A 27,315-nucleotide genomic window follows, 5' to 3' on the forward strand; every position below is an offset into this window, starting at 1 on the left:
CAACGCCAGAAGCGTTTTCATAGAAACGTGGAAATTCATTTCACAGGACCTCAGGAGACACCCTCAGACCCCATGTAATGCCCCCAGGATCCCAGCAGGGAAGACCCAGGAGCTGCGCCAGGGACCAGAACAGCGAGGAGAAGTCACCAGACTAGACCAGACCTCACGTGTGTGTGTGTGTGTATGTGTGTGTGCGTGTGTGTTTGGGCGGGGGGTGGTTGTCACAGCCGGAAAGGGGAGATGGACACGAGGGGGGAACACACGGCAGGGGAGGGGTGCGGCGGAAAAGAGGAGATAGACACGGGGGGGGCACATCACAGGGGAGGGGCACAGCGGGAAAGGGGAGATGGGCACAAGGCGGGGACACACCGCAGGGGAAGGGCACGGTGGGAAAGGGGAGATGCACCCAACGGCCACACCCAGGGTCTAAAGGCTGGAGAGGCAGGCCATGTAGACCAGATCTGCTTCCTGGGGTCTACTGGCGGAAACTTCCTCGTAGACTGGATTCGCGACTGCGCTGATCCCGTGATCCACTGCGCCTGCGCGGGCACCTGGCTGGGCTCGGCGGGCATGGCTGGGGCACCCTGGCGCCATCTTTTTCCAGCGCACGAAGGCAGGAGCCCTAGACTGGGTGAGAGGACGCGCGGCTGGCGTGGGGAGGGGAAGGATGGACAGGGCAGGACGCGGCCGCCTGCAGCTGGGACCCTGAGCAGCCCGAGGGGGTCGCCCCCGAAGCGCCCCAGGTTGCCTGCGCCAGCGGTTTCCCACGTGCCCATGCACCTCCCGTTGGGGCTGCGCGTGCAGTGGCAGACACCCCCCAACTCCCCTCTAATTCTCAGTCCCTAGGAGACCCGAGCCTGGCACCCCTCTGCACTCATCCCCAGACAGGAGATGGAGCTGCCTGGGCATGGACCCCAGGCCCTGGCCTAAGGCCTCTTGGCTTGCCCCAGCCTGTAGGCAGCGGGTGGGCACTCAGGAGCCCCCGACCCCACACGGGCGACCAGGAACGGCATTCCCAGCAGAGGATTCCAGAACCTACGTCAGGGGGAGGGTGACGCCTGGGAATGGGATCCTCCTGCTTGTCCCTGGAAACATTGGGAGCCATGGAGGCTTTCATCTGCGCCGGTAGGAACGTTCCCTGGGGGCAGCTGAAAGGCATCTGGAAAGAAGTGACCGTGGGTAGGGAGACCAGCTAGGTGGATGCTATGGTCAACCAGCAAGGACGGGCTGCTGGAGTGAAGGAGGAGAATTTGAGATCCAAGAAGGAAGTGGGATCAAAACAAGGAAGTGCACAGTTTCAGGGAGAGATTGGAACTGAAGGGATGAGGTGTGGAACCTTGTGACCTCCGCAACATGTTTTCCTCCTTTATTTGACCATGTATATTTTCTTTGCTCCAACAATGCAGAAAGGAAATGTGTGCAAAATCATGAGTTTCCAGGCTTGAACCTCTTCATCTCCTGGAACCACACTCCAGGCAGGTAGAGGTCTGCAGGCTGAATGAGAGGGGAGTGACGTTTTCAAGCATTTTACAGGGAGGTAGAAAAGAAAGTGGGGTTAATGCGGGTTCCATGCAGAGGTATAGGCGATATGCCCTTGGCTTGAGGAGTGAGAACATGGGGATCAGTAGAGGGTAAGGAGCAGTCCCATGCCAGCCCAAACTACCAACACATGGCCACTCAGTCTCACTTAGGAATCCTGTGGATTTCAGAAATACGTTCTGTTTTCCTCTGTTTAGCAGTCTTGGACTGTCATATACATATACTGCTATGAGTTTTTGTTTTGTTTTGCCTTCTTTCTCAAAGGATTTGTGCTTAAGAAAAAAAAAAACCTGTTTTCCTTGGAATACAGGCATATTTGGAGATATTGCAGATTTGGTTCTAGACCACTGCAATAAAACCAATATCACAATGAAGTGTGTCATGTAAACATTCTGGTTTCCCAGTGCACATAAAAGTAATGTCTACATTACTCCATTAAGTGTGAAATAGTATGTCTAAAATACAATGTGCATACCTTAATTTTAAAATACTCTTTTAAAAATACTTTATTGCTAAAAATGCCAACGTTCACCTGAGACTTCAAAGAATCATAATCTTTTTGCTGGTGGAGGGCCTTGCCTCAGTGTGGATGGCTGCTGACTGATCAGGATGGTGGTTGCTGAAGATTAGAGCGGCTGTGGCAATTTCTTAAAAGAAGACAACAATGAAGTTTGCCACATCAGTTGACAAAAGGTTTCTCTGTAGCATGCAATGTTGTTTGATAGTATTTGACCCATAGTGTAAATTCTTTCAAAATTGAAGTCAATCCTCTCAAACTCTGCCACTACTCTATCAACGAAGTTTATGTAGTATTCTTAATCCTTTGTTGTCATTTCGACAATGTTTACAGCATCTTCACCAAGAGTAGGAAACCACCCATTTCACTCAATCATAAGAAGCAACTCCTCATCTGTTCAAATTTTCTCATGAGACTGCAGCAATTCAGTCACATCTTTAGGCTCCATTCTTAATGCTAGTTCTCTTATTATTTCGATCATATTTGCTGGAACTGAAGTTACACTGAAGTCTTGAAGTCATCAAACTTATCCATGAGGGTTGGAATCAATTTCTTCCAAACTCTTTTTAATGTTTCATTTTGACCTCCTCCCATGAATCACAAATGTTCTTAATGGCGTCTTGAATGCATAATCCCTTCCAGAAGGTTTTCAATTGACTTTGCCCAGATCCATCAGAGGAATCACCCTTTATGGTGGCTGTGTTCTTACAAATGTATTCCTTAAAATATAAGACTTGAAAGTCAAAATTACTCTTTGATCCAAGGGCTGCAGAATGGATGTTGTGTTAGCAGATACAGAAACGACATTGATTTCCTTATATGTCTCCATCAGAGCTCTTGGGTGACCAGGTGCATTGTATTAATAAATGAACTAATGTTTTCAAAGGAATTTTTTTTCGAAGCAGTAGATCTCAACAGTGGGCTGAAATATTCACTAAACAATGCTGTAAACAGATGTGCTGTCATCTAGGCTTTGTTTTTCCATTTCTGGAACACAGTAGATTTAGCATACTTCTTTTGTAATTTTTATAGATTTGGGGGTACAAGTGCAATTGTGTTACCTGGATGTTATATTGCATAGTGGGGAAGTCTGGGATTTTAGTGTATTCATCATCTGAATAGTGTGCATTGTATGCAATAGGTAGTATTTCATCCCTCACCCCCTTCCTCCTTACCATTTGACATGCTTCTTAAGGGCTCTAGGCATTTTGGAAAAGTAAATGAGCATTGGTGTCACCTTAAAGTCAGCCCCTAACAAAAGAGTTAGCCTGTCTTTGAAGCTTCGAACCAGTCATGGACTTTTCCTCTCTAACTGTGAAAGTCCTGGATGGCACCTTCCAATATAAGACTGTCTACATTGAAAATTTGTTAGTGTAGCCGCCTTTATCAATGATCTTAGCTAGATCTTCTGGAAGACACTCTGCAGCTTCTGCATCAGCACTTGCTGCCTTACCTTTCACTTTTGTGTTACAGAGATGGCTTCTTTTCTTCAACCTCATGAACCAACCTCTCCCAGCTCCCAACTTTTCTTCTGCAGCTTCCACACCTCTCAGCCTTCACAGAATTGAAGAAAGTTAGGACCCTGCTCTGGGTTAGGCTTTGGCTTGAGGGAATATCATGGTTTACCCAGAGCAATAAAACTTTCTCCATATCAGTAACAGGGCTATTTCACTTTCTTATCATTTCTGTTTTCACTGGGGTGGCACTTATCATTTCCTTTAAAAACTTTCCTTTGCATTTATAACTTAGCTAACTGTTTGGCACAAGAGGCCTGGCTTATGGCCTCTATTGGCTCTTAATATGCCTTCCTCACTAACCTTAATCATTTCTAGCTTTTGATTTAAAGAGAAATATGTGTGACTGTTTCACTTGAATGATTAGAGGCCATTGTAACGTTATTAATTGGTCTAATTCAATATTGTTGTATCTCAGGGAACAGTCTCAAGGAGAGGGAGAGAGATGGGGAACAGCTGGTCAATGGAGCCGCCAAAGCATACACACATATATAGATGAAGTTCACTGTCTTCTGTGGACACTGTTCATGGCACCCCCAAAATAGTCACAATAGTAACATCAAAGATGGCTGATCACAGATCCCCATACCATATATGATAATGCTGAAAAAGTTTGAAATATTGCCAGAATTACCAAAATGCACCACAGAGAAAGGAAATAAGTACATGCTGTTGGAAACAAATGGCGCCAGTAGACTTACTGGAGGCAGGGTTGCCAGGAACCCTCAATTTGTAAAAGACGCAGTATCTGCATATGAAGTGAAGCACAATAAATTGAGGTGTGCCTGTATTTCAGGATGTGTGTCATATAGTTCTTTTTTATACATAATCCCTTACATAAGTTGTTTCTAAATCAACACTGAAATTCAGCCAGTTTTTCTCTTGATGTCTTATGACAGTGAGAGCTAAAATAACCCATTAATATAACAACTATAGTGACCACTTATGGGATACCTCATTTGCATCCAGGATTATTCAAGGTACCTTCTCTCCATTTTCTCACTTAATCCCCACAACCACCCTATGAGATGAGTGTCACTGTCCCTGTTGTGTAGATGAAGAAGCCAGGCTCAGAGAGGTTAAATGGCATGCCCCAAACCACCCAGCCATGAGGGCAGAAGTAGAGGTTCTGGGTAGTGCTCACCCAACTTCCATGCTCTTCCTCCAAACAATCTGTGCAGCTGCCGTCAGCAGAAATGGCTTTATCAAGAGTGAAAAGCAGTAGCAAAGGCAATGAGTTTGGGTGCCGGTCTTTTGATTGTTGGTTTTTGTTTTTCTTTTCTTTTCTTTTCTTTCTTTTTTTCGAGACAGAGTTTCACTCTTGTTGCCCAGGCTGGAGTGCAATAGTGTGATCTTGGCTCACCGCAACCTGTGCCTCCTGGGTTCAAGCGATCCTCTTGCCCCAGCCTCCAGAGTAGCTGGGATTACAGGCATGCACCCCTACACCCGGCTAATTTTGTATTTTTAGTAGAGACAGGGTTTCTCCATGCTGGTCAGGCTAGTCTCGAACTCCTGACCTTAGGTGATCCGCTCGCCTTGGTTTTTCACACATCTTGCAGTCCAGGCGAGGTGCAAATAAACAGTGAAATGGTCATCAGGTCACAGGAATAAGGTTGGGACAAGGAGGAAGAGAAGTGGTGGCAGGGTCACACAGACTCTGGGAGGTCAGCAGAAGCATGTGGATCTTCCCTTGCCCTTGCCCTGGTGACCTCCCAGTTTGGATTCATCTCCACAAAAGGAGGTATGGGATGTGTTACTGGGACCAAGAAGACTCTGATGCAGGGTCTCAACTTAAGAGACCTAGGCTCTAGCTGAGTGGCCTTGGGCTACTCACAGACTCTGTGCACTTCAGTTGCCTAATGGGTAAAAGACAGGGTGGCCAGGGATTTCCACACTGCTCAAGCGAGCACACAGCATCATCCACCTTCAGGACTAGCTAGTTAGATGATCCCGTAAACTGTAGTACTGATTTATATTCTACTTTTGGTCAAAACCTCTTTTCCAACTGGCGTCTCCTTTTCTGACAAATGGACCGTAATAGCTTCAGCTTCCCCTTGGAGCTGTTTTCTTACTTCTGTGTCACTCAAGTTCATGAGAGTTGGGTGCCTTTCCTTCCCACAGTGGGTCACCCATGTGCCAGGGTCTCTTCCTTGCTAGGCTTGAGTTCTGCTTCCGCTTCTTCCTGTCCTCCCATGCTGGCCACAAGCATCAAGATGATGCAGAAAACCCATAAGGGACAAGTGGAACTCTAGGATATACACATCCCCAGTCACAGTTGCAGATCAAACCATCTAAAACTTTGGATTCTTCCCAAAACCTGCAGTGTATGTTTCAGGGTGCATTGCTGCAGCTAAGAGTGTGAACCCACACCTTTCCAAATGAGAGCCATGGATTTTCTGTACAGACACATTTGGCACCTTCAGGAGACTCACAGGGGAAACAGTTTGCAACAGCTATACCGGCAGAACCAACAAGACCAGTTTAGAAGCTTGGACGCATTGACCCGAATATTTGATGGCTGTCCTTCCTGAGGGCAATAGTCATGCCCCAGCGCCAGATACCATCAGGCTTGGGAACTGGACCTTTGCATTACCACCTGGTCCATCCAGGTTGTTTCCCAGAACAAAAGGGGAGCAACCCAAAATGGTGGCTTTCCCTCTTTCAGGAGAGCTCAGTTTACCTTTGTCTGCCTCTTCTGGCCCCATTCAGACTCAGAAATTTTTATGTAGGCTAAGCTTTCTAGCAAGCCAGAGTTCACAGGTCTCTGGGTTTCTCATCCTCCCAACCTGGTGCTGCAGGGAAGTGACCGACAGAGCTATGATTCAGGAAGGAGGGTGGGAGTTTCTACCCAAAGGCAGCCTTGCTCAGCCTCAGCATCTTCCTTGTCTCTTGGTTCTCTTGCTCCAGGAGAAGCCTGCGGTCTCTCCACTGTTCTGCCAGTCATCACCCTGGCTCTCCGTGGCTATGTTCACAATGAGCCTCACCCCACCCCGGCCCCGCATCACCAGTTCCTCCTGGTGGCACCACGTGACCATACACTCTTTTGGCCACACAGGAGCCTGTGGGGTCACTGTCTGTCCTCTGCTCATTTGTGGGTTTTCCACTCTTGGTGCTCCCATCTGCAGGTCGGTCCTTCCTAGGGACTCTGTGAGCTACTGCCTCATTTTCTGGATCTTTGCACTAGAATGTGAGTGGCACAAGTTCCATATCTGTGTCACTTTTGTGCACTGATGCATCTCTGAAGTTTACACATTGCCTGAGATCTAGTAGGTGCTTCATCCACATCTGTCTGATTGAATTGAATTGAACTAGGACCTGTACTTCCACTAAGGTGCTCTGTCTGGGTTTCTGGCCCTTCCAAAATGAGCACGCCCTTCTCCCAGGTTGGAAGAGCTCTGAAGAGTCAGCCCTGCACCATCCTCTGGTACTTCCAGGGTGCATGCTGGGACACAGAGAGCCTCTTGCTTTCCACGTAGTTAGTCAGCTGGCCCTGATTCTGGATAACATCACCCCTGGCTCAGCAAGCCTGGCTGCTCCCAGCCCTGTAGGGTGAAGGGCAGCTGCATAAGTAATGACAAGTGTAAGTGTCTGCTGGCATATTTCATGTGTTATCCCATTTAATCTCAACAGTTCCTAAAAGGATATTATTTTCCCCATTTCACATATTTTTAAAAAAATCTAAATTTAAAAAGTATTAAATAAGTTGTTCCAAATCTGTTAGTTTGGTGAGGAACCTTGTTTGACACCCAAGTCTGACTCTAAACCTAGGTTATTTGTCCCTTTAGTTTCTAATGGATCTGCTCAGTGTTTCAGCCAGGCAGTCTAAAGCAGTGGTTCTCAAACATTTTGCTCTCAGGACCCCTTCATACACCTAAAAGTGACGGAGGAGCCCCAAGAGCTTTTGTTTCTGGAGGTTCTGGCTATTGATATTTACTGCATTCGAAGTTGAAAGTGAGGAGCAACATGACAAAACCCTGTCTCTACCAAAAAAAAAATATATATATATATATATATATACAAAAATTAGTTGGGTGTGGTGGCACACACCTGTGATTCCAGCTGCTCAGGAGGCTGAGGTGGGAGGATCGCATTGAGCCTGGAAGGTTGAGGCTGCAGTGAGCTATGATCATGTCACCTCACTCCAGCCTGGAAGATAGAGTGAGACCCTGTATTAAAAAAAATATATTAAAAGTGACAAATTTTTAATTTATTAATTCACCTAGAAATAAAAACAATACAACCATTGCCTGTTTACATAAATGGTTTTATGAAGTACAGTTTTATTTTCCAAAACAAAATATCTAGTGAGAAGGATGACATTGTTTTACATTTTTGCAAATCTCTTTAATGTCCTTAACAGAAGACAGCTGGATTCTCAGGGCTCCTTTTGCATTCAGTCTGTTGAAATATGTTGTTTTCATTGTAGGTGTGGAAAAAACTAGTTTCACACAGATACATAGTTGGAACAGTGAGGAGTATCTTAATACCCTTTTCAGATAATTGTGTGTATTAGTCCGTTTTCACACTGCTGATAAAGACATACCTGAGACTGGGCAATTTACAAAAGAAAGAGATTTATTGCACTTACAGTCCACATGACTGGGGAAGCCTCACAATCATGGTGGAAGGCAAGGAGGAGCAAGTCACGTCTTATGTAGATGGCAGCAGGCAAAGAAAGCGCTTGTGCAGAGAAACTCCTATTTTTAAACCCATCAGATCTCATGAGACCCATTCACTATCATGAGAACCGCACAGGAAAGACCCGCCCCCATGATTCAATCATCTTTCACCGGGCCCCTCCCACAACATGTGGGAATTATGGGAGCTACAAGATGAGATTTGGGTGGGGACACAGAGCCAAACCATGTCATTGTGTATATTACTATTTGATACTGTACCAAAACTTGGTGCGTGGTAGTTTATACTGTCATGTTAAAATTAATTGCTCTATCTGGCACTTTGAATGAATCTTTCCCCCTCTAATGATGGTATATATGTATATAATTTTGTATAATGATTATTTTACATCGATCATTTGGAAAGTGCTAGTTCACTGAGTCACACAGACCTTCTCAGTGCACAGCTGAAAGCTCCACTGTAGAATTCTGAGAGGATGAGAACAAAAAGTGCAGCTGTTGTCTTTGTATTAAGTTTTGACCTTACAAACTCCCTCCAGGGTCTCATGGATCCTAGGAGTCCCTGAGTCGCACCTTGAGACCTGCTGGGCTGTAGTATAAATTGAATGATCACTGAATGCAAAGCCCTATGAGAGGATGCAAAAGAAATAAAACATTAAGCCCAATATCTTAACATTTAAAAAGAAAAGCATGTGCAATTCAGTATGTGAGTCTGAAGAAAGGCAAATGAAGACCTGAACATATAAGTTATGAAGCAGAAAAAACCATTCTGGATCTCACTGTGTGTGTGAGAGTGTGTGTGTGTGTGTGCGTGTGTATGATGTTTGCATCTAACTGTGCTACATCTACATTGTGATGACTCAATGTCCCCAAGCCACAGAGGCACATTGTGCCAGCTTCTCAGGAGCTGAGGGGTGGCTGGAGAGTTTGGAATGACCAGAGGCCTGTGTTGTCCAGTGGGAACGGGGCAGAGAAGAAGCAAGGCTTAGGGGAGGCCTTCAAGGAAGGGCAGGACTGAGTGTAGTGGGGAAGTGCAGACCCCACATTGTTGGGACCACAGATTGTTCATCCTAGTCCTTCTGAAGGAGGTGGGGACAACCTGAAGTACGCTCAGCAAATCAGAGCTGAAAGCTGACTTCCCAAGGCCACTCTAGGCCTGAAATGGCACTTGACCATGTTGACCAGACAGAGCTATGGATGTACCTTCAAGTGACAATGACCTGCAAAGGTCCACTCCCCTGACTGGCTCTGTCATCTTGAACCATTTGTTTTTTCTTTTTTAGATAACATGTTTTATTGAAGTGTAATTTATATGCAGTAGAATACACAAATCCTTGATGTATATAACCCTATAACCTTTTTTTATAGGATTCTTGTATATTCACCAAGATAAATGCAAAGAACTTTCTGTTGCTTTGGAAAGTTTCCCTTGCTCCACCTTACTCAACACCACTCTGCCCCTGCACTCAGGGGAAACCACTGTTCTGATTTCTGTCACCACAGATGAATTTGATCCATTCTTGAACCTCATCATACAGTATGTATGCATGTCGCATTTGAGAGTCATCATGTTGTTGGCTTTGTCAGTGGGGCATTTTTGTTGTTGTTGTTGTTGTTTTGCTGAGTTGTATTCCACATGAATATACCAAAATTTGTTTCTCCATTTTCCTGTAGATGGAATGTTGGGTTGTGTATGGTTTGCTGCTATAATCATATGTGGATACTGTGGACAGAGGGTATGCAGTTTTTTCTCTAGGATCTAGCTGCCATGGCTGAATTGCATTCACTCCCACCAAAACAAAAACAAAAACATTCATAGGTTGAAGCCCTAATCTTTCAATTAGATGGCTTTGGGGTGGTGGAGATAAGGCCTTTGGGAGGTAATTAGGCTCAGATGAGGTCATGAGGGTGGGCCCTCTTAATAGGATTAGTGTCCTTCTAAGAAGAAACACCAGAGCCCTCACTTCCTCTCTCTATTTCTCCACCATGTGAGGACACAGTGAGAAGACAGTGAGCAGTCTGCAAGCCAGGGAAAGACACTCACCAGGAACTGAATCACCCAGTATCTTGGCCTTAGACTTTCCAGACTCCAGAACTGTGAGAAATAAATGTCTGCTGTTTAAGTCCCCAGAGTATGGTGTTCGTTACAGCAAACAGACTAAGTCTTGCCTAAGGAGACTAAGACACCATGGCAGGTGCTCCATAAATATTTGTTAATTTGATTTTATTTGATCTGTGTCTATTTCAAAGGCAATGTCAACATCAAATGACAATCTAGAGGGAAAAATGTACAATGAAAATATTTTAAAAAACAGTAGTTCTTGCTATTGACAATGTTTTATTTTAAAAGGAATATGTAATTTAAGTAATTTAAGGAAATATGATGCACAACGGTCCACTGGGCAAAGCACTTAAGTGGACATTTCTCCAAAGATGATATACAAATAGCCAACAAGAGCGTGAAAAAATACTCAACACTACTAGCAATTAGGACAATGCAAACCAAAACCACAATCAGATATCACTTCATACCCATTAGGAAGGCTACTATTAAGAAAAAAATATGAGATAACAACATGCATTGGTGAGGATGTAGAGAAACTGGATGCCCTGTGCACTGAGTGGGGTTATAAAATTGTGCAGCTATGGAAAACAGTATGGTGGTTCCTCAAAAAATTAAGAATAGAATTATCATATGATTCAGCAATTCCACTTCTCAGTATGTATCCAAAAGAATTGAAAGCAGGATCTAGAAGAGATATTTGCACACCCATGTTCATAGCAGTATTACTCACAGTAGTTAAGAGGTAGAAGAAACCCAAGTGTCCATGGATGGATGAATGAATAAACAAAATGTGGTACATAAGTACAATGGAATTTTATTCAGCCTTAAAAAGAAAAGAAATTTCGACACATGCTACAGCATGGATGAACTTTGAGGACATGATGCTAAGTGAAATAAACCAGGCACAAAAAGACAAATACTGTATGATTCCGCTTATATGAAGTATCTAGAGTGCTCAAATTCATAGAAAAAGCAGAATGGTGGTTTCCAGGGGCTGGGGGCAGGGGTAAATGGTGAGTTGTGCAATGAGTACGGAATTTTAGTTTTGCAAGATGAAAAGTTCTGGAGATCAGTAATGTGAATTTATTTAACTCTATTGAACTTTACACTTCAAGATGGCTAAGGTGGTAATTTTATGTTATGCATTTTTTAGCCACATTTTTTAAAAATTGAAAACAAACCCAGAGATAAAATCCTTACCTCTGAAATCAGGTGAGCTAAAGATGAAGGTAAGATTGGCGGTCAGTTCATTCGTTTAAGGGAGTCGTTCCAACTAGCTGGAGAGTGGCTTCTTAGTATTCTTGCAGAGCAGATCCGAGTGGCATCCAGACTCAAATGGGCTATGCTCGGGCCCAACGCTGGCATGATTCTTGAGTCATTAGGAAGGATTCCTTACTGTGGAGACCCCTGTCTTCTGGTCCCTCTGGTTTGGGGATACTGCAGGTGGGGGTGAACCGGAGGAATAAAGCCACATTGTCCACAGGACATGTGTCCCTAGAACTTCCCAGGAGCAAAGACAATGGTGGAGGGAGACTCAGGGCCAAGCCCGCCAGGGTGACCCACAGGGTGGATGATGTCCCTGGGAAGGCAGGGCACCTTGGGCTTCTTGAGAGAGGAGAGGCAGGAGCAGAGTAGAACTACCAAGAAGCAGCCGGACCCTGGGGTGGGGACTGGGTCTTTCGCAGACCCTGCTTCCCTGGAGCTCTCTTCTGCAAAAGTGACCAACTGGGCTCGGAGTTTTAACTTGCCCTTGGTAGCCTGAGGCCACTGTGACTATCGTCAGTCAAAAGTGCTATAAAAAATGAAGGTGTACCCGTAGATGGGGAGAGAGGAGCTATTCCTGTTTGGGGATCCTGATGTCTTCACACACCTGCCTGACCCCCACTCCTGAAGCTCCTTGGTCATCCTATCATATAAAGGAGGACCTGCAGACCTATGCCGTGGCCAGAAGGGCTGGGCATGGCCCTTGCTTCACTTTCCCAGAATGAATTCATCATCCTGGCAGTAAAAGAGAAAACAAGAGGTGGGGCGCCTGCTAGGCTGGGCAGGGCTGGCAACAGCGAGCCTGTAGCGACTGTTCTGGAGGAAGCAAAGAGGACCCATGGCCTCAGACAGTGGACATGGACTGCGAACTTGGACTGGGCTGGGCCTCTGCTTTGTCGTTTGAAAGGCTTGGGTCGTGCTTCCCTTTCCTCTTGGGAGACATTAAATGGGAGCCTAGGGGGCCAAAGCATCAAGTGGCGCCGTTTCCTCCCTTCAGAGTCAACCTTGCTGGGCTTCTCCGGTCAGATCAGCCCTGGCCCGGGGTCAGCCCGGCGGGGAACGGGTCCCCCCTCCGCCGGCGACCTCAGAGCTCCTGGGCACAGCCCCGCGCACCTGTCCCGCCCACGCCCGCCCCGCGCACCTGCCAGGTCCGCACCTGCCATTTGCCCAACTGGCCGCGCACCCAGCTGGCCCGCCCCTGCCCGACACGACCGCTGCCCGCCCCTTGCCTTCCTGACCCAGGGGCTCCGCTGGCTGCGGTCGCCTGGGAGCTGCCTCCAGGGCCAGGAGGGGAGCGGCACCTGGAAGATGCGCCCATTGGCTGGTGGTGAGTGCGCCCCCGCCTCGGTGCGAGGGTAGGGGCCGGGAAGGAGGACCCCAGGGGAAGCGTCGCTCGCTGACCCTGCCTGGGACCCGCCACGCTTAGCAAAAGGGGGAGGGCTGGCGCTTGGCGCCGAGGCTGGTCTTAAACCTGGGATCAGGAATGCGGGAAGCGATTCCAGAGGGGGCGAACAGCGGGGGTTTCCAGCAGGGTTCCCCGACCCTGTTTCCCCGCGCTCGCCGGGCCTGTTCCCGCCGCCCCAGCCGAGGTGCATGGGATTGGGGAGGAACCTGGAATGTAACACTGTAACATTTTACTTGGAAAGTAGATTGGGGGGGAGCGCAGGCACAGCCCCGCACCCCACCCGGGCTCCCTGCGCTTCTCCTTCCGGGGGAGGGTACGCGCCTGCTGGTGCCCCTTCCCTCGCAGGCCAGGGAGGGGCTGGCCGCTGCCAGTTGGTAAGGCTGTTTTTATTTTTTCCATGTTTCAAACGACTTGACACTGTAGACGATTTGGAAAATAGGAAAAAGGAAAGGAGAAACCCATTATTTTGACCAGTCATCGCGTTTCTTGCAGTCTGTCTTAGCTGCGCCTCTGTCCTCTGTCACTTTCCTGTCACAGACCATCTCGGGTTCTGGTGTCCACTGCCCTGGCCTCTGTCACACATGCCCTTTCTAATTGGTTTTGCGGGTCTCCTCCTATAATCTGAAGAATGTGGATTCCTCCTGGAGCGACGCAGCCTGGCTGTGTAAAATGGCAGGTTCAGAAGTGGGAAGTTCTCTGGGCCTCTTCGGTAGATCACTTCCGGGTCCGGGATCCCAGGTCCTCTGTAGTGAGGGTGTTGGACTAAACCATCGCCATTCCTGCCAGCACCAGCATTCTGGCGGTGATCACACTCCAGCAAGTTCTAAATGCTCTCTTTTCTGCACCATTCCCAAATGTAGGAAAGCCGCATTTTAAGATTTTTGCCTCGTGTAAAATATTCATATTTTCCTTAAAAACTATAAATGACACTGTTTTCGATAACTTGTGTGGATTGTAGGAGAGATATGTTTCTCCTCCCTTAGGGCACCGACTTTCATTATAGCTATTCTGGAAAAGTGTTTTCTATTATGTCTGTATTGTATAATTATTATTCCCTGGTGACTTATGGACAATACTGAATATGATTACATTGCTTTCCCTCAGCCAGGACTTTTTCACATCCGGACCTCATGATTCACTCATGAGCTGTGGGGTCCTTTCGTAGGAAGCTTCGAGATGACACCAGGTTTGTATTTATCCAGGCGTATTTGATTGTGGAGAAGCTGCCCAGGGAACTCAGAGATGCCTCACTTTTGATTTTATGAGCTAAAGATCAGGAGACATTCTTGGAGTGGGCCTTGCCCTGGACGCTTCTGTCCAGTGCTGGGTTTGTTCCAGGCACAGACGTTCCCAGGAGGGACATTCAGACTGAATGGAAGGAGCAAGTTGAGCTGCCGCCATGCCTTCACCCGCAGGGCCTAGTAGTGGGTATCGTAATGCCTTGAAATGGGCATTGGCATGTGGACCGTCAAGGCCGGTTACGCTGCACTCCTGCTGTGGTGTTTCAGAGTGGCCCTTCCTAGCCCTTCTGCCAAAAAGGCTCAGTGCCCAGGACAGTGATGACAGTGGACACTGAGGCCAGCAGAGCCTGGGATCCCAAAGGCAGTGAGTCCCAAAATACGGACCATCCACCCTCAGCTCTCCTGGCCTCTCAAGTACAAAAGGTGTGGGTGTGGCCTTCATGGTGAGGTGATCTGAATACATGTTGGTAAGACAGCAGTGAAAACAGCTTCCCTGTCCTCGTTCAGGTTGAAGGAAATCCCGTCAATAGAAGTGGGTCCTAGGGCCTGAGATTGCCCTTTTTAGGTGGCCCTTGGATTGGAGGGAGGGAGAGAGCCCTAAAATCCTCCTACCTGTAACCAAGTGTCATATCCATTTGGTTTCAGGATTACTTTCTTTCTGGCACCTTTTAAATGTTTATTGTTTACAGACAGGGTCTTGCTCTGTAGCCCAGACTGAAGTGCAATGGTATGATCATAGCTCACTGCAGCCTTGGACTTCTAGGTTCACACAATCCTCCTGCCTCAGCCTCCTGAGTAGCTGAGAGTACAGGCACATGCCACCATGCCCAGCTAATTTTTTAAAACTTTTTGTAGAGATGGGGTCTTGCTGTATTGCCTAGGCTGGTCTTGAACTCCTGGCCTCAAGTTGAACTCCTAGGTACCTCAGCTTTCCAAAATGCTGAGGTAATAGGTGTGAGCCACTGCACCCAGCTTCTGGCTCTTATGTGAAGCAGCCAGGACTCTCCTGAGATCCCTGTGGATCTGAGAGTAGGGATCGGCTGGGACACGTGTACATGCACCCACACACATGCACACAGAGGCAGACACACTAGAGGTGAGTCTCTTAGGAGAAAGTTCACTAGCTTTCCTCCTGTGCTAAAAACGGCCTTTGCTCTAACACTCATCCTGTCTGCTCGGCAGCAAGCACAGTGGAGGAGATTTCCATGAGCCGGTGATGACTTTATTACCTTACAGGGAAAGGCAGGATCCTGGTTTCAAAACCTCAGAAGGGTTCCTGGACTCTGCGTACTTCCTCCCCCGCCTCTGAAGCTGCTGGGTCTCCTCCCATCGGGGCAGGCCCACTGGGGCTCCGGGAGTCATCTTAGTGGAGGCCCTGAACTCCCAAGCTTTCTTCTTCCCAAGTGTGTCCCAGCTTCAGTGCTGACTCTTCCCTGCTGCTTGGTGTCTGAGCTTCTGTCTTGACAGGCTGCCTCGGCTCCTGCCCATCCTGCTTTCATCCCCAGGACTGAGCTCTGATTGCTGGTGTCCAACCCACAGAGAGGCTGTGCCACAGCTTGCCTGGTGCTGTGTTGGGGCTGAATTGTGCCTTCCCCCCCAACCCCCCAACCCCATTTACATGTTGTAGTCCTAACCCCTGCCCAGTACCTCAGAATGTGACTGGATCTGGAGATAGGGTCGTTAAAGAGCTATTTCAGGTATAGTGAGGTCATCAGGGTGAGCCCTGACCCAATCTGACTGGTGTCCTTATAAGAAGAGGAGATGAGGACACACACAGAGGTCCTGTGAGGACACAGGGAGAAGATGCCATCCGCAAGCCAAGGAGAGAGGCTCAGAGGAACCTTGATCTTGGACTTCCAGCCTCCAGAATCTTGAGAAAATAAATTTCAATTTCAATTTTTTTTTTTTAAGAGATGATGTCTTGCTGTCACCCAGGCTGCAGTGCAATATTCCAATCGTAGCTCACTGCAACCTCAAAGTTCTGGGCTCACGCAATCCTCCTGCCTCAGCCTCCTGTGTAATTGGGACTACAGATCTGTGCCACCACACCTGACTATTCTTTTTAAATTTTTTTGTAGACATGAGGTCTCATTATGTTGCCCAGGCTGGTCTCAAACTCCTGAGATCAAGCCATCCCTCCACCTTGGCCTCGCAAAGTACTGAGATTACAGGTGTGAGCCATTGAGCCCAGCCCAAATTTCTATTGTTGAAGCCACCCAGTTTGTTAATTTGTTACAGCAGCCTGAGGAAATTATGCTGCCTGCCTGGATTTTGTCTGTCACCTCCTGGCTACTATGTCCTGCCCTCCCTCTAGTGGCTGGGATACTTCTGTGACTTTGTGCTAGACCTGAGCACAGGCTGCTGGTTCAGCTCATCACCCATCTTCTGATGATGTCCTGATCCCAGTGCCGGCAGCTGGATCTGCCTCCCACCCTAGAGGTGGTTCGGACTCTCGACCATGGCTTCTCCCAGCCAGCTGCATGCTGGACTCCAGATTGTCCCCAGCCTAGAGGTCATTGGATGCACCCCTCACCCAAAGCACAGATACTCTCTAGTCTTCCTAGGAGTCCTGAAAAGTGTCCCGGAAGAGAGCTCCCTGCCGCACCAGGACCCACCATGGGCTACCCTTCTTCTTGTGAGGACACTTGGCTTATTTATTCTCCATTTTCTTCTCTGTCATGTCCACGTATTTGTTTTTGTTCAGCTTGGGCCACAGTTACCTCTTCCTTCATGTAGCTGCTTGTTACACATTCAAAAGGTAGATAATGTTTCTTTTCAGCCTTCTCCAAGCTAAACAGCAGCTTGTTGCTCAGGATGTCAGGTGTGGCGTGTTGTCTAGAAGAGCCTCTGAACATTGTCTGGTTAGCCAGTTTCCTTCTCCAAATACAACACTTGGATGAAATAGTCCAGCTGCGACCCACATGCGCAGGATACAGAGGACGACCTTTGCCTTTGAACGTGTTCTGCTGCTGTCTTAGCCCACTCTGCACTCTGTGTTCATCCAACAGAATTTTCTGGAAAATCAGCGACCCACACTGTGTCACAGGCATGCTGGGTGGCCCTGGAGGGAAGCATCTGTGGTGTCTGTGTGGGCGCTGTGCCTGGGCTGCATAGGGGAGAGCACCCTCTAAGCAGAGACCACTCCTGCAGAGGAGTGAGCCCGGGAGTGCAGCGCCCGCAGGTGGCTGAGCACAACCGTTGGCGCAGCTGCGGGAGAGGGGCCTGCGAGCCTGCACCTGTCTCATTTTGTTTTCTGTGTCTGGTTTATCTGCTTTGTGATGACCTTCCAGTCCTAAAAACTGCACTGATCACACTGCCTTGGGCCTCTCCCCAGAGGAAACCACGTGTGCTTACTAGTCTAACAATCTTAACAGTTTGGAAATTCGAAATTTAAAAATGGTGTTGAAATATGCACTCGAAAAAGCAAAACAAAACCAAACCGCAAGGCTAACCAGAAACATCTCGTTCCATCCCCATGGCTCCCTCTGCTGAAGCGCTGGGCCTCCGAGCTGCCTTGGCGCAACATAGCCAGTGCATGGGCCGGGGACAGCTGCCCTCCTGAGAAAGGAGGATGATCTCTAGGTGCTGGAAGTGAAGCTGAGGTCCAGAACTGCACCCCGGGTGGGGCCCATTGTCAGGCCCTTCAGACTTGACATTCCCTTCTTTTCCTTTCCTTTTTCCTCCTTTCCTCATTTCCGCTTCACTTCCTTCCTTCTTTCTTCCCTGTCTCTCTCCCTCCTTCCTTCCTTCTCTTACTTCTTAGGACTGTCCCTATTAGCACATATTTAAATGCACTGGGCACATACGCCAGTACCCATCCTACTCAGGGCCTGTGGTTATCCCTGCATGGCAGCAATCTGAGTAAGCAAACTGCTGAATGAGTTCTGATCTATGCTATATTTAGGGAGCAAACTCTAAAAGCCCTGGCCATGGGTTGCCTATGAAAAGACAGAGAGCCGCCCCCCAGGCCTCTGGTGAGCCGGGAGGAGATCAATGCCTTTTCCTTGGAAATCGTGCCGCTCATGTCAAACAGGAGAAGTAAGATATTGTTGCCAATCAAGCAGAAAGATATCTCCAGGGACTTTCTGTCATTGGGAACCTTGACTGGCCCAGCAGGCACATCCGTGATGATAGAACAGGTTTGGGGACTTTTTCCCAGTATTACGTGGCCAGGCCTTGATCCAGCAGGAATCCGTTGCATGCTTGCTGGGCGTCAGCTACTATTCCCAGTGCTGGTGATATGGAAATAAACAAAACAGACAGAGCTTTACCCCTGAAGGTTTCAGTGTAATTGCAGGAGCGTGCTCAAATCCAGTTGTGTCTCACAAAGGGAATGAGCCGCTTTTGTTTTTTCAGGTTCACGTTGGGCATGCTGGTTCACAAGGTGCTTGATTAGCTGTTTTGACATAAACGTTCAAGGACGCACTTAAGACCTAAACCAACAGCAAATACAACTTGCCCTTGAAAGCATTCCTGTCTTGTTTGTATTCTCTGATACTGTCTACTTCAAAGGTCCTGACACCGCCTCCCACCCTGGGAGCCTCCTCCCAGGAGCACTGTGCCTATGGCGCAGTCCCCTGACACTGGGCCGGGATGAAAAGCCACAGGGGGACGGGGAGAGCCAAGGGCCATGGCTGCCACCAAGTCGTTCACAGCAGCTGCTTGGTGTCCTCTCTGCAGGCCTGCTCAAGGTGGTGTTCGTGGTCCTCGCCTCCTTGTGTGCCTGGTATTTGGGGTACCTGCTCGCAGAGCTCATTCCAGATGCACCCCTGTCCAGTGCTGCCTATAGCATCCGCAGCATCGGGGAGAGTCCTGTCCTCAAAGGTGAGTGCCGTGCTTGGGGCAGACGGCTGCCTTCATGGCTTGTGTGCAGAGGGAGGAGTGGTGGTTTCTGTCCCAGCTGGAGGCTGGGGGGCCCTGACGGCTTTATATCAGGAAGGAGGAGGAGAGAAGCATTTTGCAGTTACTCATTTAGGTCCCACGCCATTCCAAGGCGCGTGCTGCTGCTGACCCCATGTGAGACTAGAACAGTGTGGCTTCTGGTTACCAGCACAAACCTGCAGCCTGACCTTGAACTGTGCTCTTTCTGCCCAGATCTTGGCTTCCTCCCCTGGGAAGCACAGGAGGGTCCAGGTTCTGAGCTCCAGAATCATTTTAAGGTTTCTATCGGACTGAACAGCTGTTGGAAAATCTTCTGTAAAGTCTTGGGAAGCAAAAGCGAGTAATTGAGTAGATGTGAAAGAAAGGTCAGACATTGTATGTCGGTGAACAGACGCCCTCAACCATCAGCTTAGGAAAGGCCCAGCTCTCTGTAGGGCGGCTGCTTTCTGTCCTTCCCCACAATCAAGGTGGGTTTTCTGAGAGCCTACTGTGTGCTGGGCATGTCCAGGAGCTAAGGAGAGACAGAGGACAAGCACACGAGGTCCCTGCCCCTTTGGCACTGATACCCTGGTGAGGGGAAGTGACAGCTTAACACATGAACAAATGAGATTCGAGAGAGGATGGGTGGGGAAAGCCTCTGAGAAGGAGGTGACAATTGAGAAGCATCTCAGTGAAGCAAGGGAGTGGGCCATGCTCGGTTCTGAGGGCTGTGTGCCAGTTTGGGAGCATCGTGACTTAGTCCACCCAGATTACTGTAAGAGAATACCATAGACTGGGGGCCTTATAAACAACGCATTTATTTCTGACGGTGTTGGAGGCTGGGAAGTTCAAGATCAAGGTACCCGCAGATTTTGTGTCTGGTAGGGACCTGCATTCTGCTTCATAGATGGCCCCTTCCGGCAAACGAGGTCTCTGAAGCTCCTTTCATAAGGGCACTACTCCCATTCCTGAAGGCTTCACCTGCCAAAGGCCCCACCTCTAATACCAGCACACTGGGGATTAGGTTCCAACATATGAATTCTGGGGGGACACATTCAGTCCATAGCACATGAGTTGCAAATTGGGGGCCCAGAGACAGACCTGTCAGAGACAAGATTCGTCTAAAAGCAAAACACATAAAATATGGACAAATATTTTAAAATCAAGAGATCTCCCATAAAACTCCATGTTGGAGCATCTCTTGAAACAGTAGAAGCTCTGATACCCCAGGCCCTCATTCCTGCAAGGCCATGATCAGCCACAGCTGGGCAGGCTGTGGTTACACAAGGGCAAGAGTATGGCCAGGACAAAAGGCATTCATCCAGTGGCCAGTAAACTCACGGGAACAGGGAAGAAACAAGGAAAACGAGGTCCTTGTGCTTTATACATAGATTATCTATAAGTCGCACTGATCACTATGTTCTTTACTTTCTGGTTTCAATCTTATTTTACAATACACATTCTGGGAAAGACCGAATTATCGCCGAAGGAAATGCCTACTGTCAAAGTCCATTTATTTATTAATTCAGCAGGTATATTTAGTAACAGCATCCCTCTCTGGGCCATGGTCTCAGTGCACATGTTTTAAAGTTCATCCCTTACTTCTAAGAACCTCAGAGTCTACTAGAGAAGAACTTAAAAGCCAAATCATAATGTTAGGAAACTGAACAAAGAAACTTAATGTGCAGCGTATGTTGAACAAAAATATGCATTTGGGGCCTGGCGCAGTGGCTCACACCTGTAATCCCAGCACTTTGGGAGGCCGAGGCGGGCAGATCACCTGAGGTCAAGAGTTCCAGACCAGCTTGGCCAATGTGGTGAAACCCTGTCTCTACTAAAAATACAAAAATTAGCTGGGCATGGTTGCAGGTGCCTGTAATCCCAGCTACTTGGGAGGCTGAGGCAGGAGAATCGCTTGAACCCAGTAGGTGGAGGTTGCAGTCAGCCAAGATTGTGCCACTGCATTCCAGCCTGAGTGGCAGACTCCTTCTCAAAAAAAAAACAAAAACAAAACAGAACAAAAAACATGTATATGCATTTGGAATACAACTCCAATTGGGAAGGGGTAAAATTTCGAAGGATTTATTTGAAAATATGTTGAAAAACCATGGAACACTCAGAGAGTAAACTGTGCCCTTTTCAAAATTTCACTGGAAATAGATATGCTGGTATATTTTTAATACAAAAATAAAGTATAAAAATTCAATTTGCACAAATATAAAAAACTGGGTAATGGTAAAATACTTCAGTAAAAACCATTTCTTTTCAGATGAATTACCTTTTATGGCCAAAAAAAAAGGAGAAAAAGATAACTTCATAGGAACTGACTATGACTGGGTGTTTTTATTTTTCAAAAGATTTTTGCCTTGAACTTGCCTGTAATGACACTTCCTTATTGCGTCTAGGCTATGGATGAAGGATATGTGTGTCGATGGCATGGGAGATGCCCTCAAAGGGATTACTTTCTCTTTCAGTAATTTTTTTACACATCATTCATTCATTTTTATTTCATTAGCTTTAGGGGTACCAGTGGGTTTTTTTTGTTACCTGGGTGAATTGTATAGGTGAAGGCTAGGATTTTAGTCTACCCATGACTGAGTAGTATACATCGTACCCAATATGTAGTTTGTTTCCCTCACCCGCCTCCTGCCCCCACTTCTGAGTCTCTACTCGCCATGATATCATTCTTATGCCTTTGCATAACCATGGCTTGGCTCCCACGTGTAAGTAAGAACATGCAATATCCGGTCTCCCACTCCTGAATTACTCCACGTAGAGTAATGGCCTCCAGTTCCATCCAAGTTGCTGCAAAAGACAGTAAGCTGCAGGGCACAGATTGGGGGCTAGAATTTGTAGTAATTAGGATTTTAAAGAGCAGATCCAGCTGCCCAGGAAACTTGGGAGCTCGAAGTCACCCCTTCCCCACCCCTCATCTTTTGCCCAGAATTCCAAGGAAAGCGACCACTGAGGTGCTTCTCAATATCACATTTGATTCTTTTTTCTCAAAATCAATCTTTCAATTATAGTATGCGGCTTTCAGGCTTTCCTTTATCCATATGTGTTCTGCTGTGTCCACCTGCTTACCTATCCTTTCCTAAGCAGCTGCAGAGGGCCTTTGGTTCTAGTCTTGGACCCCATCCTCCTTACCCTTGCAGGTCTGCACTCTCCTTGTGTTCATGCTATGGAGGTTGCCTCCCCGTCATTTCTACGTAGGCTGAATCTGAGCTCATCAGTGGGTCTCGCTGAATTGGATTTCCTTTCTAGAAACGGCCTCTTCTCCTCGTGCAATCCCTGCGGTTGCTGGAAATCTGTTTGAGCACCAGCTGCTCCTGCTAGGGCCTCTGTCGGTGTTTCTCTAGTCCTCTTATTACTGGGAAGATTGAGGCTCACGCTGGGTTCATCTGCGGTGTGAAAGACTGTGCTCACCCAGCAAGGCATGGAGCCCTTGCTCTTACCTGGCTCCTTCTCATCTTGTGGGGCCCAGCTACCTGGATCGCCTGCCTCCCTTCCTCCCCACCTCTCTGTCTTTGCCCGCCCTCCCCCCGCCCCCACCCCAGCCCCGAATTTTCCTCTTAAACTCTGGACTAAGGATTGAGTTAAAGTTTTTATTGCACCCTGCAGGGCCTCCTTGGTTTTGTACTCTGATTCCCTTTTACTCCCACTTCCAGCTCCAATTGCCCACACCCCTGAGGTGTTTAGGGGTGCTTTCCTGTTTGAATATCTGACTGCAGATTGGGGCCACTGTGTTTGGTGGGCGTGTCCTTCACTGTGATGTTGTTGATCCCATCCTAGTTCTTCTTTGTCCTTCAGGACCAAGCCTCGAGGGCCCATCTTGCCATGGAGGTCTCTCCTCCAGGGCCATGCACCACGCCATCCCACCTAGGCGGGGCCTGCCCATTTCCTTCTCTGTGCACTTGGGGTCAGGCCCCGGCTGACCTCCAGCTCCTCACCTACTCGCCGTTCTGCTGCAGGGAACATGCCTGCAGGGTCTCCTGATAGACTTGGATGAAATTTCCTTTGGGATGTATCTACCCAGGAGTGGAACTATTTGGCCATAGGGAAGCTGGAGACATTATGCCCATGATGCCCTTAATTTGACTGAGCCAAGCCAGAGGCCTTCCTCCACACGTGGTGCATGGGGCTCACTCCTCCCCACATTCACCTGCAGACTTCAGGACCCAGCTTCCTGAGTTGGCCCATCCTGAGAGGTGCTCCGGGCACCCCACTGCACCAACAGGCAGCTCTCAGGTTACTAATGAGTTTATGAACACCAAGTTGAGCCTGAGGCTGCTATTTCTTTCTGACAGACAGGAGGGAGGAATGAAGAACAGCTTAGGAGAAAAACCCAAGCTCTCCAGAATCCCAGTGGGTGCACACCGATGCAGAGTGCCGATGCCGGAGGGCCCGTGCAACAGGATGCTGAGCTCTTCCCACGGCAGCCAGGGCCAAGGGCTGCTCCGGGCACACTGTGACCGCGCAGCACCTTTATGAAGCCTTTGTCCCCATGGCCCCGTTCTGCAAATCGCAAATGCCCACCTTGCCAGCTTTTCTATTGGGCTGTTCTCTTTTCCTACTTTATTTGCAGGGAGTTTCTTACCTATATTGAACGATTAATGCCTACTTTGTACATATCACATATCAGCACATATCATCACCTGAAAAGATCTTCTTTGACTGGCCAGGTGTGGTGGCTCACGCCTGTAATCCCAGCACTTTGGGAGGCCAAGGCGGGTGGATCACTTGAGGTCAGTTGTTCAAGACCAGCCTGGCCAACATGGTGTAACCCTGTCTCTACTAAAAATACAAAAATTAACCAGGCCTGGTGGTGGGCATCTGTAGTCCCAGCTACTTGGGAGGCTGAGGCAGGAGAATCACTTGAACCCAGGAGGTGGAGGTTGCAGTGAGCTGAGATGGCACCACTGTACTCCAGCCCTGGGTGACAGAGCAAGACTATCTCAAAGAAAAAAAAAAAAAAGAAAAAAAAAGATCTTCTTTGACTTTACTTTCTGCCTCTTCTATTTGTGTGTGAGCTATTCTATTCATGCTGTACTTGTAGAATCTAGGCCAGTTTCCGGTGTTTAATAAATATTTGTGAATGAGTAAAGGAGTGAATCTAGTTTAGAGCCATGTATACCCCACACACAGCACACAGCCCCAGGCTGTACAGGTGAGCTTCAGGGGAGAGCCCCTAGAAACAGCACTCTGCTGACTTTGTCTTGCATATACTCAGACCTTAGGGAGGGTCATCATTTTCTCAGAAAGCCTTGTAAAACAGAACTAAACCAAACACATCAGTTGTGTTCAGTCACCTCCCTAGACTCTCAACCAAGACGAAATGAACTGACAACTCTTAAATGGCTATAGTTGAGGTAGCACTGAAGTTCAAGTCAGGAAAACTAACATGTAATGCTAATCTTGCCACTAACTCTCTGTTAACATCTTGGAGTTGTTCCTTATCTGTCAGTGAGGGTGCACAGCAGATGCCACCTATACCTAAGGCTCTTTCCAGCCCTGGGATGACATCTACCTCCGATGGTGCCATGTCCTCTGAAATATCGCTCTCCTTAGTAAAACCCAGGATTACCCCAGAAACACATTGTGTAGGATTCACTGCAGGGCCCCTGGCTAAAGGCATATAGGAGCAATGCCACTCTCATGTGTTGGCAAAGGCTTAAGGCTTAATAAAGGTGACACACTGCTGGGAATGGCCAGCAACCCGGGGCGAGGGGAGTTCAGCCACTTTTGACAGTGGCTTCCGTTAGCGAAATGCACACCCAGCCATACTACCTTCCCTGTACTCAGAGGCACCTAATAAATCATTAGCATTGATTAGCAGAGAAACACTCTTTGATGGCTTCTGGTCTTTGGTTTTTGCGGACTGGACTTTTAATCTTCTATAGAACAATGAGGTAGTTGAAATGGTCAAAATGCCATATGCAAACAGCCACCTTCTTTGTTTGCCTTGTCTATATTGTCAGGATCTTATTTCACGACTCAATATTTCTAGTGACTTTGCATGGATCTCCTACCCTCGGGAATAATCTGCCTCATTTATAGGAGTTAAAATGAGATCATAGTTCCCAAATCAGGAAGTATTTTTAAAAGACAGATTCCTGGACCCCGCTCTGGGAAATTCAAAGCTCCCTAGGTCCAGGGTGGAAGTCAAGAACCTGTATTTATTTTAATTTGTTTTATAACTTGGCTTCATACAGAGCCAAATTTGATCATCCTGGAACTAAACGGTCACTATGGTTTCTTTTAAATCTAAGGTTCTTTGTGATTTGTATCTACATTTCATAAAACCTCCTCTCCACCCTTCCAAGTCCCAGTCTACACATTCCTGTGGTTACAGCACAACTGGGGAAAGCCACCAGGAGAGTCCGGACGCAAGGCTGTGCGAGCTCTATAGCTAGGTTCTCATTGCTGTCGCTACTTTCAGAGCTGGGTAAAGCAGCTATTGTGTTATAAACCAGGAGCTGCCCATAATGATGAGGAACCAGGTGGATTTTCCTCAGCAAGAGAATAATTTCTCAGACTGAAACTGATAGCAGAAGGCTGACTGCATCCTAGGGAATGGTGTTGCTGCTGGAGGCTTTCAGTCTTAAACAAACCAGCTTTTCATGAGGCATAAGAAACAGGAGACTAAATACAAGGTCCACCGTTCTCCCTGGCTGGGACACTGGCTTCTACGTAAGCCACATGAACTTTACCTTTTGATTGTTTGGGGGAAGGAATTTCAGGAAAAGCACTGAAGACCTAGATGTGGTTCTCCAGGCAGGGTTTGGAAAGAGCTGTGTTTTCCCAGGAGCGGTGTCCACCCTCCAACCCCACACTGAGTTAGGAACATGGTCTTCTTTCTTCATTCACGTGGTGACACTTTGTGCTTCTGGGAAATGGATGGGGGACTCAGAAAGCTACTGACTTTTTTTAAATGACACATGGGTTCCCTGCCCACTCCCAGGCCCTGTGAGGAAACACAAATGCCCATCTGTGTGTCACCCTTAGTCACTAAAGCCACATACTCCCTGGAGGATATGAGGCACATCAAACACCTCCCTTCTGGAAAGCCCTCCTGCACATGTCCACACGAAACAGGACTCTCACTTTGCAGAGCGCCAGGGGCTGCAAGTCTGGAAGCTGGGGAGGAGGCCATGCTCGTGGCTGGGGAGGAGGCCATGCTCGTGGCTGACAGGCTGCCAGGCCCTGGCATGGGGACCTGCTCGTTCTGCTGCCGATCCCGTAGGGGGAGTCCCTGGGGAGAGCATCCCTATAGGACCCCCACAATGGCCCCGCTGGAGACTCCAGCACCAGCCCTTTGGGTGAGTGTCCTGGGTCCAAGGGTGGGAGTGCTGGGCAGGCCTGTGTAGTAGGCCTGTGCACCCTGAGCCCCAGCCCCTGAGGCAGGAGGAGGAACAGGAACAAGTTAGGCTAGAACCCAGCCCACTGTTCTCCACTTGGGGCCCTTTTCACCCAAGCTCCTCCTTTCCCTTCACCTAAGTTTAGCAGCTGCTGCCCCTGCCTTGGGAACCTGTCATGGGATTGAGGCCAGGCCTGGTGCCCTTTGATCATTGCGAAGGCTCCCAGTGCCTGTTGGTGCCAGAGCCACGGAAAGCCAGAAAACAAAGAAAGAGGATGTCAGGTGGGAGGAAGGCCCGGGTGTCCTGTGGCCCTTCAGCCTCCCAGGGTGCTTTTAAAAGAAATATTTAATGCATCTGAAATAAACTTTACCTGGAAAGCATTTACTGCTAGTTTTAGAATGAAAAATGTATTTTTAGGTCAAAACTGTTATTCGATATGTTTGCAGGCACAGCCCTTAGCTAAATCACAAAACATGGATTCTTTTATAAATCTTTCCACCATTTCTGGAAAGAAGTACTCCTTGGCTTTGTTATCCTCTCCTCCCTTATTAATTAAAGGTTTAACTTTGAATTTAGGCTTAACTTCTCTCTGCTTCCTGTATTGCTTTTGAGGCTTATTGACCAGAACATGTGACTTGCACAGGAGCCAGAATCATCCCAAAGGTTAGCAGAGGTTGGAGAAATATGAGGACCAGATATTTATACCAGTTTAGTTGCAAAGAGACCCTGCCTTATTCACCTTGCATTCCCATTTCCATTTGTCTTAAGATATTTTTTAATTTCCTTTTAATTTCTTCTCTGACGCATTGGTTGTTCGGGAACATGTTGTTAAATGTCTACATATTTGTAGATTTCCTGAAATTACTCTTGTGATTAATTTCTAGTTTGATACCCTCATGGCGGGGATCTTCTCTTT

The 27,315-nt window shown here is 47.8% G+C and overlaps 1 protein-coding gene across 4 annotated transcripts in view; it reads left to right on the plus strand.

The window, feature by feature from the left end:
- The first annotated feature begins 537 nt into the window (after positions 1 to 537).
- Positions 538 to 27,315, plus strand: part of FAM3B (FAM3 metabolism regulating signaling molecule B) — a 56,609-nt gene continuing 29,831 nt past the window's right edge. The window contains exons 1-2 of one of the 4 annotated variants that reach the window (XM_054468848.1): positions 539 to 631; positions 18,862 to 19,005. In XM_054468848.1, the coding sequence (XP_054324823.1) occupies positions 571 to 631; positions 18,862 to 19,005 (205 nt within the window). In that variant the 5' untranslated portion in view covers positions 539 to 570. Of the gene's footprint in view, positions 632 to 12,365; positions 12,863 to 18,861; positions 19,006 to 27,315 lie in introns of those variants that run through there. The other 3 variants (XM_054468849.1, XM_054468850.1, XM_054468851.2) reach the window with 3 other exon arrangements.

The sequence above is a fragment of the Pongo pygmaeus genome, chromosome 22, assembly GCF_028885625.2.
Source record: "Pongo pygmaeus isolate AG05252 chromosome 22, NHGRI_mPonPyg2-v2.0_pri, whole genome shotgun sequence".
Classification (NCBI taxonomy): Eukaryota; Metazoa; Chordata; class Mammalia; order Primates; family Hominidae; genus Pongo; species Pongo pygmaeus.